The sequence below is a fragment of the Caloenas nicobarica genome, chromosome 5, assembly GCF_036013445.1.
Source record: "Caloenas nicobarica isolate bCalNic1 chromosome 5, bCalNic1.hap1, whole genome shotgun sequence".
Classification (NCBI taxonomy): domain Eukaryota; kingdom Metazoa; phylum Chordata; class Aves; order Columbiformes; family Columbidae; genus Caloenas; species Caloenas nicobarica.
Window position 1 is genome coordinate 52,643,823 of NC_088249.1, and position 13,016 is coordinate 52,656,838.

Below are 13,016 nucleotides of genomic sequence, written 5' to 3' on the forward strand. Positions count from 1 at the left end.
CCAGTCAGCATTATTGCAAGAATACCGTCAGCTCAACCCGCTGGTGTTTGTATTCCCGGCTGCCAGAAATAATGATTTAGCATGCGCACTGGTCTTAGCACTTCTGTCCCTTTACATGACAGTGTAAAGATTTGTGTGTCTTCGTATAACAGGAAAAGACAAGGTGTGCAGTCCCTCACCTACCCAAGTCCCAGAGCAATCCTCACAGGGGGTGTTCAGAGATGATGATGTGTCAGGAAACTGCCCTGTGCTGCTGCTTTGTAAAACAGTTGTCTTTCACTGTAGGAGTGGGAGGATGTGTCCCACTGATGCTGTACCAGAGGGGTGGCACAGGAGGTGTCAATATGCGTAATTCATGGGTTGTAATGGAAACATAAAAAAAAAAAAAGGAAATGAAGATACATCAGGAAAAAAAAAATGACCTGCCTTGTCAATATGGCCTTTTTATGACCCTTTGCTTCACTTCATCCTTCTTAAACGAGCAAAGAAATAAATGCAAGAGGTGGTTTCCTGGACACAGATACATTATCTCCAATTCCAGAGTTCATCTCTTGCAAAGGATGAGATAGTGCATCAGCTAACCCAAGGGTGTACCTTCATCACCTTTCTTTCAAGGAATGATAATGCTTAATATGTTGAAAAAGATGAAGCACTTACAGGAAGCTGTGGTTAAGAAAAGGGATTTTCAGATTATTTTGAATGCCTCAGGCTTGTCTGAGAAACATGATTTTGAGCTCCATATTTTATTGGATTTCTCTGACTTCAGAGACCAGCCATACAAAATACCATGAATCCATTACAGCAAGCCCAGGTTTTCCCAAATATGTAAAATGTCAAGTTTCTCCTCTTCCTTTCACAGCAATGAATTATCAGTCATGTATTTGCAGTGAAGTAGTGTGTTGTTTGCTTACTAGTTTTAATAGGGGGATCCTTACCTCATTGTTTGCTATAATTCTTCTTGGATCTGAAGAGAAAAACATATTTACATTGGCATGTGGGATTCTGGAAAACATCATGAAGAATTAAGACTGGAAAGGAAGCTCTTCCATCCAATGAAAAATTTTTAATGTGTTTTTTCCTATATCAGAATAAAAGCTTAAAATATAGAAATAATATAGAAATAATATAGAAATCCCCTCCACCTCCCCAACAACAAAACCAAAACACAACATTAAGCCAGCTGCAGCTACTTATTTTGCTTATTATATACTTTCTATTTTGTTAGTACATTTACTTCATGTTGCAATGCAAAGTAGAGACTCCGAATTTCTTTGATAAAAATTTGGGTCCACATAGTTGATTTCAGTAGTTTGGGAACCGTTTGGCAGATAATTTTACATCAAAAAGTGGCAATCTGCAGCACTAAAAATAAAACATAACGATCCAGTAAATGACTAATTTTGTGATCCAGGGCAATTAGCGGAGCAGCTTGGCGGATGGAAGGCAGCAGGTCTAAATTACTGCACTAAGTCCATTTGCAGGAAGATACTATCTGACTTTCTTGTTATTAATAATAATGAGAATTAAAATATTCAGCTGGGATTTTTGCTGTTTCTATTAGCAGGAATACATGTGTGTATATATATTTGCTCTTTGATGCTTTTCTTGGTTGTTTGCATCTCAATCCTTGACTGTCTTGCTCTGGGACTTTAATAATACTCCAGAAATTATTCAGACCACACCTTTGTTTAGCACAGAGGAAACCTGAGGCTTTTACAATTAGTGCTGCTGGTTATTCCATGAAAAACCTATGCTGTGGTCCGACACGGAAAGCAGCAGTAAAAAGCCAGGCAATAAGCAGTGCTTTATCAGCAGGCTCACAGGGAGCATCGGTTGGCAGCTTGCAGCTCACTTCGCGTCTTGTTTTGGCAGCACAGGTTGCTGGAGATGCAGGGATGGTGCAGTCGCCTCCCAGTCTGCGTGGACCTGCACGGCCCCGATGCCTTCTCTGTGGAAATCCAGGCATCACTTGACTGAAGTCCAAGGTGTCCAACTTTCAATGCCCCCAAGACACCACGATGGTCATTTACCCTGTGCCCTCTGTGACAGCAGCCACTGGTGTTTCTGTCGAGCGTTCCCACTGCAAACCTGCGTCCTGCAGTTGTTTTAAGCGCATGTTTTACGAAACCCTTCGACTAACAGGGTTCCCACGACAGGGGAGATTTTTAATGAGCTGGTTTAGTGGATAATTGCTCTCACTGTTAAAAACAAAACATGCTTCTCCCTTTGTTTTCATCTCGACTCTCCTGAGTTTCAGTCTTCCAGCCCTGGACTTTGCTCCACCTGTGTTTGGCAGAGTTAAAGCCCTTCAGAGTCTGAAATCTTCCCACATACCCTTAAAGCCTAGGAGGAGTAATTTCCTAATCTTCTCTTTTAAGAGGACAGTGATAACTGAAGACTTGTTATTGACTCTGTTGACTTTTCCGTGGTTTGTGTTTGGGTTTTTTAGATAAGTTCTAATTGTTCCTTTTTACTATCGTGCAACTATTGTTAATAATTGCTGTTAACTGTATCTGTATCTAAGGATGTTATCTTCTGTTGAAGATGCAACATTTGGGGCTCAGATAGCCAGTTGAAGGGTTGTTGATTTGGTTTGGGGCACCTTTGGAGAAACATAGGTGCATCAATCAAAGTGCTATTTACTCATCTCCTCAGAAGGTTTTGTAATTCATGTTTGTTATTTTTAGTGGCTCTTATTCAGATGGCATTGTATTGCTGGTGGTTTCAGTTCCACTTGTAGGCTGGGCTGTGTTCTACCATCCCTAATCATCTCAGATACTTTCTTCACTTGACTTCATCTGATTTTGCTGGGAAATTTCAAGGAGTGAGATGATACTTAAATGAATGAAACTGGGGATTAGATGGATCCTAACAAGCAGTTGCTGTGCTTTCCATGGCAAGATTTCTAAGCTTTATTAAACAAAGAGGGGGTCTTTTCCCTTGACACACATTTCAAAGCATTGTATTATACCCTGTTACTAATACAAATGATAAACTATCTTGACGGTAATAGCCACCTTTTAGTGAAATTTCCTCCATGAAAGGATGTGAGCTCTTCCATAGCCTTTTGCACTGCAACTTCAAAGGGATTGTTCCTCATCCAAGTGCCCAGGCCTTTGCAGGATAGAGGTATAAATGTCTTGTTTATAACATTTATCCACTTACCTGTATTTTTTCTGTTTGCAGCATTTTTGTTCCTACATATGTTGGGCTGGTGGGAAATCTCATAAATACCATGATAGCAATGGTTTGGATCCCTTTGCCGGCTAAACCAAAGTCAGACCATCGTGCGACAGAGCACGGTAAGTATTTAGTGGGTTTGATAAATAGCACATGAATAGGGACAGTAGATTGGCATGCTGTAAGGACTGCTAAAGAACTTGGGGTTGCATTTAAGAGCAAAAAGGAGCCAATCTTGAAATGCTGGCACTTTAATGCCTAAGCTGTGCTTGTGGAAGAGTATTATTCCCTACCTGTCAACCACTCTGCCGTGCAGAATCACAGCCTACCAGCTCAGTGCTTGCTGTGCATCTCAGAAGACGTGAATGTGGGCCCCTCACTAGGGATAGTTGGCCCAGAATGGGAGGTGATCCCGCAGTCTCACAGGGGTCGTCTTCATGCAAAGCCAGCACCAGCTCCCAACCTCCTGCCATCAGCAGAAAGCTGCGGAGACCTGCCTTTTTGGAAAGGTGGTGGTGAACCTGAGCAGACAGTCTCCGAGTTTCTTGCTTCCTGCCTCTAACCTGTATAAATAGAGTATTAATCTATATGTTGTCTTCTGTAGGCACGTCACAGTCTGGCAGCGTGTTTAGCATCAGAGAAATCCTACACTTGATGAAGTTTCCAGGAGTAATGGAAGTTTTCATAATCAAGGTCTTTGCTGGACTCCCCATTGGTAAATCTCACCCATTAACCATGATTGCTGATGTATTTAAAATACGATGACATACACTGTGGATCAGGCTTGTCTCAAGTTACTGAAAGCACGTTGCATTTGATCACAGAGCAGTGAGCATTCAGCTCTTAAGTCAGTGCTGGGTGCTTTCAAATGCTCTCAGCTACATAGGGTCAAACCCCTGGGATTTAATGTAAAATAGGCCTCTTGTCACAGGCTGCTTCTGTGACTTTTGGCAAATCACTTAATCTTTCTACTCCATCCCCCTGGCTGTAAATGTTTTTCCCTCTTGTCTGTCATTTCTGTTTAGGCTTTAACCTCTTCAGAGCAGGGAGAAATCACTTGTACTCTGCCAGAAACACTGAGGTCCTTCCTGATTTGCTTAATGATTTTAAGGGGTACGTGTACCTTAACCTTTTTCCTAACAACTGAAGACCATTGCTGGATGAGAGGCCATGGCTGCTCTGTCAGCTGCACGCAGGGGAGCAGCAGCATGTTTCTTGTCTTGTAAGTCGGTGCTTGTTCTTCTTTATATATTCTGCTCATTTTTTTGTATTGTGGTAGGAACCTGCTGCTGCCTCAAACCCATCCCAAACCTGCCTGTTTCCCTGCTCCCTTTGAGTCAATTGCTATCCTGGCATAGTCCATGTCTCCCAATTTGTCTGGCTGTACGTGTCCTCAGTCACGATTTAATAATCTTTAGTTTTGCCTGCCCTCTAGTTTCTTTCCCCTCAGCTTGTCTAGAGACAAGCCAGCATGTCAGCCTTGTTAGAGGTGGCGTAAGGAAAGGGTGAGGTTCTCTGCCGTTCTACATGGAGAGCCTACATGGCTGTTTTCACAGTCAAACATAAAACTGCAGTTTCTCTTGATTACAGTTTCAAGGACTGAATTTTGTACACATCAAAATACGTGCACATCATGCATCTGAACAAACTAAGGTAATTCTCTCCTGAACAAAGATCCAAAGAGAGGATTTAAGATACCTTAGCTTTTATACTTTGCGTCTTTTTCTAATCCATGTCTGGAGAAGCCCTTGAAGTTTAAATAATGTGAAACATAATCTACAAATTAAATTCTAATTTGTAAACTGTAAATTCAGTTTACAAATGAAGGTAGATTTGGCTGTGGAGAGTGGCTGAATCGGAAGGCGATGGCATTTCTGGGCTTGGCCAGGTTCATCTGTTATTCCTTGCTAAGGCTCTGGGGGAACAAGTCTGACTGGAGCTGTAGAATAGCATGCAGGGAAGCAAAGGACCTCTGTTTGGTTTTTTTTTTCTTTTTTTCTTTTTGTGTGTAGTTGGCTTTGGCTGAGATCAGTAATGCCAGTTGGTCCTACCTCTCCACTGGAGACAGGATATGGTCTTGATGTACTGGTGGATTGCTCTAATAATGCACTTTTTAGGTTCTTCCGGAAAAAAAAAAACCAACCAACTTTTAAAATTGGATTTTTGAATGTGCTTATAAAATTACAGCGTTTCACAGACTGGGATAGTCAAGTGATGTTTTAAGATGGTTCTCTTTGCTGATTCTGGCTTGTTTTTCAGCTTAAAGTAGCGTTCATTTCTCTGTTTAAAAATGCCATCCCGAGACCGCATCCATGCAATCCGCACAGTGATTTCCCGTGCACTCTCCTTTTTCCAAAGGCCCAGTGAGATGCACTTTGTTTTAGTCATCCCTGCGGAAACGCAAATTCCTCCCTGTTGCAGAAGACATTCTTCTTTTGCCATTGCACAGCAGAAAATGCACCCAACCAAAATAAACAGCTCCTGCCCAAAACTACAAGGGAACTTCTAGGCAAAGAGGACGGAAACAGCAAAGCCGAGAGCTGAGGCAGGCCATGGGCTGACAGTCTTGTCACTGAAAGGTCTGGGAGTACTTCAGTGAGAGTAGGAAAGGGTTTGTCTGAGGCACTCCTGCTACAAATATAGCGCTTATGAGGGGTGATCACAATCCTGGTCACTTCTCTCTGCAGGTCTCTCTTCAGGTTACTGACCATACAATAGCAGCTGAAACGGGATTTGGCCATCGCCTACTTCTCTGCGGCTCACAGCTGGAGGCTCAGCTCCTCATGAGCTCATTTACCTTTCATCTCCTGGCTGCAACTGTATAATTAATTAGATCACCCAAATTACAGACCATTCTCTATTTACTTTGTAAACAAGTTTGTGATATACACAGAAGAAAATCTTGTGTTCCTTGAGGAACTCATTGTTTTCTAAAATTAGCTTGTTTGAGACTGAAAGAGTGTCCCCAGGAGGGCTGCAGGGCTGGGAACCTCCTCCCTGTGTTGCATAAAAGCAGAGACATGGGCTCCGTGCCTCTTGCGGGAGGGTAGCTGCCAAGGGATGGATGGGCAGCAGACTGCTCCAGCATGGCCAAATTACATCCTCAAGTGGCCTGGGAAATTGAGTCTCATCGCATTGCGGTAGATGAGAGACAGGAAAGAAACCGTGAGGATAAAAACGTCAAACATACCTTTCACAGAACAGAAATCATCAGGGCCTTGAAAATACTGATAAGTAGCTGCTTGTATGAATCTTTGGCTGCCTAATCCCTTTGGAAAACCTGATTTTAATCGCTTTAGCACCTACATCCCATTTTTAAAGGGACTTTCACACAGAGCAGGATTTTGCATTGGGCCCTGGGGCTCTGCATCCCATTGCGTCTGCAATCCAGTGTAGGAGGGCTGAGACAGGCTCCCAGAGGCTGTACTTGCATTTTCACAGCGGCTTACGGTAAAGATTGTTAAGTTGGCCCTCCCAAAGCCATGGGCTGATTTTAGAAATGTCATGTCTTTTTTTTTTTTGAAAATACAGTTTGTACTCCTGTGTGTCCTTGGTGCTTTTCTTTGTCTTTATCAAATCTTACAAACCATTTACCTGCCTTCTGCTGTATAACCCTAGTAACTCTTCCCTCTGGTACCACATTTTCTAAGGAGTGCAGCCCTTATTGAGACCACCCCTGAAAAAGACGAGGTTTTTGAGGATTTTTTTTGCTACTTTCCATTTTTTTTCCTGTTCAAAACACGAGCCTCATAGTGTGGATTGAAGCTTATTCCAGCAGCTTCTGTGTGGGGTTTCAGTGTTCCCAGAAGAGCCCTCCCCTGGGGTACATTATACTCACATGGCTGCCCACAGCCAACCTGCAGCCTAGCCAGACGGGACCTGCTGAGATCTTTGTGAGAAATGCTTATGCATGTTCAGATGAGCAGAAAATCTTTTGAGTTCAACCTAGGACTTAATGTGTGGATTTCACCAAGAAATGTGTTGCCAGTGGGAGAGACCCCCTTAGTTGCTGGAAGCAGAGGGAGTAGCGGGGTGTCCCTCGTCCAAGCAGCTTTAAGTGACCATGCAGGCAGGGAGAGATGACACTCCTCTAAAGAAGAGGAGGCTTCCATCTCTATGGAAGCCGTGCAATGCGTAACACTAATTAAAGAGCATAGCCTATCCTCCTGCTCCGAAAGAAATCAGCTCGTTTGGAGGAGAAAGATCCAAATATGCCTTAACATGGTGAGGGACTTCAAAGGGGAGAGGAGCTGTAGAAGTTGGCGTGTGGTACCAGGAAGACGTGTCAGGTATGTAGAAAGGTGAGACCCCTCCTAGGTGGTACCTGCAGCAAAGTAGCAGGATGAAGGGCAAGCGCCCACTTCGATCTAATCTTCCTTCAAGTGAAACGAAGTGTGGTTTATCTTTCATTTCTTCACGTGTGCCTTTTATAAACATGTGCAACTCTGTTGCTGGTTTGGATGTTGTTAGTAAATACCGTTATTTGCATGTTACCTTAAGCTGGCTTGAGCTGAGAGCGATTTCAAAGTAACTGGATAAGGATGGGATGCTCCCCACAGAGGGGTGTGGCGAAGCCATAAATCTTCATAAGCCCCAGCTCCCCAGCACCTTCTCCAAATATCCAGAGAGTAGCAGAGCAGGATACCCTTCCTGCCCCCCACCCCTCGCCCCCTACACCATGTGGCCAGCTGGGGTGCAGCTATCGCCATTAAGGGGGAAGAGGTGTCTCTGGTGGGGTTCAGGAAGGCTTTGTGGCTGGTCCTGGGGTGGGAGGGTGGTGGTTCCTCAAGGCAAAGGGTTGGGGTGCTTGGAGATAGGTCCCCATTGCTGTGGGAGCTCCACTGCTAACAGCGCCGTCAGGCTGCTGGGTGCGGTGGAGTTGTGCTCATTTGTTAGGGTGCGAGTCCTCCACAGCATTTCAGTCAGCGATTTGGGATAGCTCTCCTCATGCTTCCGGGAAATGCCACCAAGTCCTTCCCATGCTGTGGGGTTAGGGACTCTCTTTGCCAGGCCACAAGCTGTCTTCTGAGTCGTCACACATTGCCTCCTGGGCTCTGTTTTCTTCAGGAAAGAGAGGACCGCAGCTCCCTCTTTACGCAGTCTTTGTGCCTCAGAGGATCCTATGAGGAAGGACAGGACCCCTAAAGGTCATCCACTCTCTTCTCCTCTCCCCAGCAGGATCCATGATCTCCAACTGACATATTGTGGGGAAGGTCACATGCAGAGAGCCCCAGTTTCCTACTGTCTTGGCACACAGGTGCACAGGACACGAGGGGAGGCAGCAGCCTCCTACCCCATACCAGCTATTTGAGAGCAATGTTTTGTCATAATATTTTTAATTTGATAGCTCTTTGTGTACGATGGGAACATGTGTATGCATGTCTGTACTTGTGTATGTTTGGCTTGGGGGAAACACACACTATTGTACTTTTATGTGAGATTAAGTGAGTGGGCATTTTCCGTTATGCTTTCCAGAAATGTCCTTAATGGAAAAGCAGACCCAGCCTGTGCTGTTTCTGTCCATACTTTTCCAACTGCATGTGTCACCACTATCAGTCCAGGAGAGCCAGAGATTTCATGTGCCACCAACACCACTGCTGAGGTGTGCAGTGAAACTGCTGTATTTAGTCTGATGTCACCGGGTTGTTTCCCAGGCAGCGTTCCCCATGGTGAAAATCTGAAGTCAGGCAAAAGGGGCAAGGAATCCAATCAGATTATTTTTCTGGTTACAGTCTTGTCTGAACAAATGTTTTCTTGCTGCCTTAATGGTTAGTCTGGCTTCAGTGATACAAATATTTACTAGTTTATAATAAACAGCTGAATCTACAGCCTACATAGTCACATTATTTTAAAGATGAAAGCAAGAGGGATAAAAAGTCACATTTAAAGATTAAATTATTACACTTACTTTGAATAGGATTCTGCTTGTGTTTATATCCAGTCCTGGTAACCCCAGGGAGAGCTACTGACTCATACTGGGGGTGATTGGGAGCAGGGTCTGGGCATCTATATGCAGTGAAAATATATTGATGTATGTTTTTCATTAACCCTCCCTCTAGGTTTGTTCCTGATTATGTTTTCCATTATCTCTATGGATTTCTTTGGCTTGGAAGCAGTGGAGTCTGGATACGTAATGTCATATTTTGGTGTCCTTCAAATGGTAAGTGAAGTGGAAGTCTCCCTCTTGCCACATCACTATCTAATTTGTTACATTTTTGACACCCGCTCTCCCAAATCCAGGCATAATATTGACAGGCAAATCCTAGTTCTGCCATGAGACACTTGGATTCAAAAAACAGAAGTGACTCAAAATTTATTCTGTTCCTTGGAATAGGAAGAAACCATAGCTAGGAGTGCCCTGAAAGCTGTCTTCGCCTTGTCCCTCCCTGCAGATCTTTAAGCTGCTAAAAGGAGCTAAAATTTCTTTGGACTGATATGTCACCCTGTTTTTTGTAACAGGACTTAAACTGTAGCTGAACGACCTTGACTAAAGTTTTCACTGCTGCGGGTTAGCTGATTTACATTTACTTAGTAGCACCCTGCAAATTTATGTAAGTAGACTGTCTTACTGTCATTTTCACAGATGCCTCCACTGTCAAGGAAGGACTCATTTCTACTGTGTGGAAACAAGCACAGCAAGCTTGTACTTTCAAAAAAATATTAAAGATGGGCAATGGTATGTGTTTAAGAGACTTGTGAAATGGGTAAAAGGGAAAAATCAGCTGAATTAGGCAGTAGCAGGGCCAAAAAAAAAAAAAAAAGATGCTGTATTACAGCAGAATTTTTCTTTTGGAGGAAGAGGTTAATAATTTTGCAGAAAGAGCAACAGATGGTTATAAGCAAGCCTCAAGGTAGGAATGCAAGTTAAGCAATATCCTGAAGGAGGGTGGTCTTGTTATTAAATCTGTCTTCATTTCCTGGGCATTGCCGCAGAGTTCCTGTGGGATCTGGAGGAGCTTCTCATCTGGGAAATGGCAGCTTTAATTCCTTCCCTTGTGATTTGGATGTGGCATAGTGTTACCAGTTGCTTGGGCTCTGCCCTGGTCTCACCAAATCTGGGCACCTTGGTAGAGCAGCTGTTGAGCATGGCTGTACATCAGCAAGTGGAGTCTGCAGACTAAACCAGCTGGAGTTGAGAGGCTGGTGCCTGTGCCATGTCCTTTCTGGGAGGGTGGCTTCGGACCAGCTGTTGCTTGGTCCCCTGGGCTCGGTGTCTCTCAGCAGCTGGATGCACCCTCCCATCCAGTCTCGTCAGAAAGAAAACCAGTTTGCTGCTCCACAGCGTGGAAACAGTGTGACGAGTGGGGTGATCAGCAGCTGCCTTCCAAAACATGCTTCTGATCCAAACTCCATTTTTAACAGAGGCTTTCCCTAGATTAGTCTTTGTGTGACCCCTCTTAGACCTGGATCTGCAAGAACCACTCAGGTTTTAGAGGGGCCGAGTCTCCTTCTGATATCTTCTTCTCCCTTTGAACGCAGAGGGACTCCTCAACAACTGTGCTCTTAACTTAGACATATCAGTTTAAATCCCTGTTATACGTGTACACACTGAAATCAAATTTGGGGTTGCAGCATGGCTGTGGTGTGCTTGTTTTGAGCTGGGTAATATGGGCAGCAATAGCTGGAGCAGGAGTGGCTTCGTACTGCTAGATGGACACTGCTGTTATGTGTGGGATGTGTCTGCCCTCACTGCTATCGTTTTCCAGGTTAGTTTGGTTGAAACTACCGTAGATAAGGTTACCTGCACTGCTGTGCTGGTGGTCCCCACAGATAGGAACAGCCCTGGAAGATACGGGAATTATAGCATTCACTCTGCTTCCTAATGAATAATAAGACAGCAGTGCTAATTAGGGACCTGATCCTTCCCATAGTCACAGGGTTTCATCCCTTGGAGGCCAATCATACCTATTACGCCTTAATCCAGCAGTGGCCTACAGGCTCAGGTGCAGCGTCTACTTTGCTGGGGTGTCTTTGCCTCAGGACACTGGGCACAGAAACTAGCTTTTGTCAGCCAGGCAGTTTTCTTTCATCCATCCATGCAGTCCTATCTGTGCTGCCACACATATTCTACAGCACATGACTCTGGACATCAGAAATATAGGAGTGAAGTGATCCTAGGGTACAAACCTTTTCTTCATTATGGTGCATTGGGGTTTGCTGTCAGAATACCCAAAGAGGAAAGGGAAAAAGGTTTCATTTTTTTTAAAAGCCTAGGACACCTGATTCCTGGTGGCAGCAAAGCCATCTCACCCGAGAGCTTGCAAAGCACTGCTTTCTGCTTTGTCATTTGTTTTTTCCACTTTATGACTGGCATTCCGAGCTCTGCTCTGGTTCATACAGGACCAGATCCTCAACTGGTCCAAATGATACTCTCACCATCTGACTTTTAAATTATTCTCAAACATTAGAATTTATGTCTTTACTTTCAGATCAGGTCTCTGGCTAGAACCACCCAAAAATACCTCTTGCAGATAGTGACTGGGTTAATATTTTACAACTGCTTTCTGTTGAGGTTCCTCCAATGGAAGATGTATGCAGGGAATGCAACGTGTGCCAGCTCTGCCCTACTGAGCCCCAGAGCTGCTTGTGTGCCTTCATCTTGCCTAATATGGCATTTCAGATGCATTTGTTTCTGCTGTACAGTGAATTGATACTGCTGGAGATAAAAATGCAGATTAAGGTGCAAGCAAATTCCACCAGTCTGGATGGCAGAATGGTGATTAATATCTGCTGACTGGCTTCCCCACTTCACTAAGTAAATTATGGCTTTATTCATAAGGAATATAATGTCCTTTTCAATGAATTTCAGCAAGCAGATCCTAAGCTTTGTTTTCTCATTCCTTAGTTTGCCTTTCCGTAAAACATTGCAACGTTTTTCCCATTGTCCTGGAGTTGCTCTGAGCCCACCTGACAGAGGAAACATGTCCTCCCCATTTGCATCTCTCCCTGAATCTGAAAGTGGGTCATGTTTAAGGACTTTTAAGATGGGAGCAGACACCACAGAAATGAAGGGGAAAATAAGAATCGAACCATGCCCTGTTTACTTTAAACCTCCCTGCAGACATTGAACACAGTGCCTGGGCGGTTGCACAGCATGTCTGGCTGATACGCCCAGTGCCGTGTCCCAGGGTCTCGCCTGTGCCCAGCACACATTGCTTGCACTAAGTGTGCACAGGGAGCAGCACAGTGAGCAAGGCTTAGCTGAGCCCCTTCCTCAGCTCTTCCTGAAGAAGTCACAAGCTGACAAAAGCATTGCCTGGTCTGCCAATTCCTGGCAATTTTTAGTAATAGTATTTCTTTGTGTTACATAGTTTCTATTTTTTAATGAAATGTTCTCCAAACAAACATCTTCCTCTTGCACAGAAGGTGAGGTTGCAGCCCCCTTTCCGGCCTGATGGCCAGTCCCAGGATGACTCAAGCAGTGATGGTCTCTTTCCACTTTCATCTCCCACCATGGGGATATTATGCTCCAGTTGCTTAATCTAATTTTTCAGCTTCTTAGCCTCATTTAACCTACTGCAGTGAGAAGTGGTCAATGCACTGTAAATATCCCTGTTTATCACCATTCCTCCTATTCAAGCCAGCTGCAGAGCACCTAGAGAGGAGATTTTTAATGGCTTTGGGTCAGTCCACCTAATTTTAAGTAGGCAACTCAAGTACTTCGTCATCAGTGTCTCAAACAGCTGTTTGCATGGGGAGATCAGCACAGAAACATTGACCCCACGGAGGTTGTTTGCCACCTCTGCAGATGGAGGATGTTAGTTAGCCACCCCGCTAATTCAGACAGCCTTCTTGAGGGATCCCATCCAGAGCTCTTCAGCCTCCCCACATCATGC

General features: G+C 44.3%; 1 protein-coding gene across 1 annotated transcript in view; it reads left to right on the plus strand.

The window, feature by feature from the left end:
• Positions 1 to 13,016, plus strand: part of SLC22A18 (solute carrier family 22 member 18) — a 63,839-nt gene that overhangs the window by 35,689 nt on the left and 15,134 nt on the right. The window contains exons 5-7 of the mRNA XM_065636587.1: positions 3,187 to 3,302; positions 3,785 to 3,895; positions 9,240 to 9,340. Of these exons, the coding sequence (XP_065492659.1) occupies positions 3,187 to 3,302; positions 3,785 to 3,895; positions 9,240 to 9,340 (328 nt within the window). The remainder of the gene's footprint in view (positions 1 to 3,186; positions 3,303 to 3,784; positions 3,896 to 9,239; positions 9,341 to 13,016) is intronic.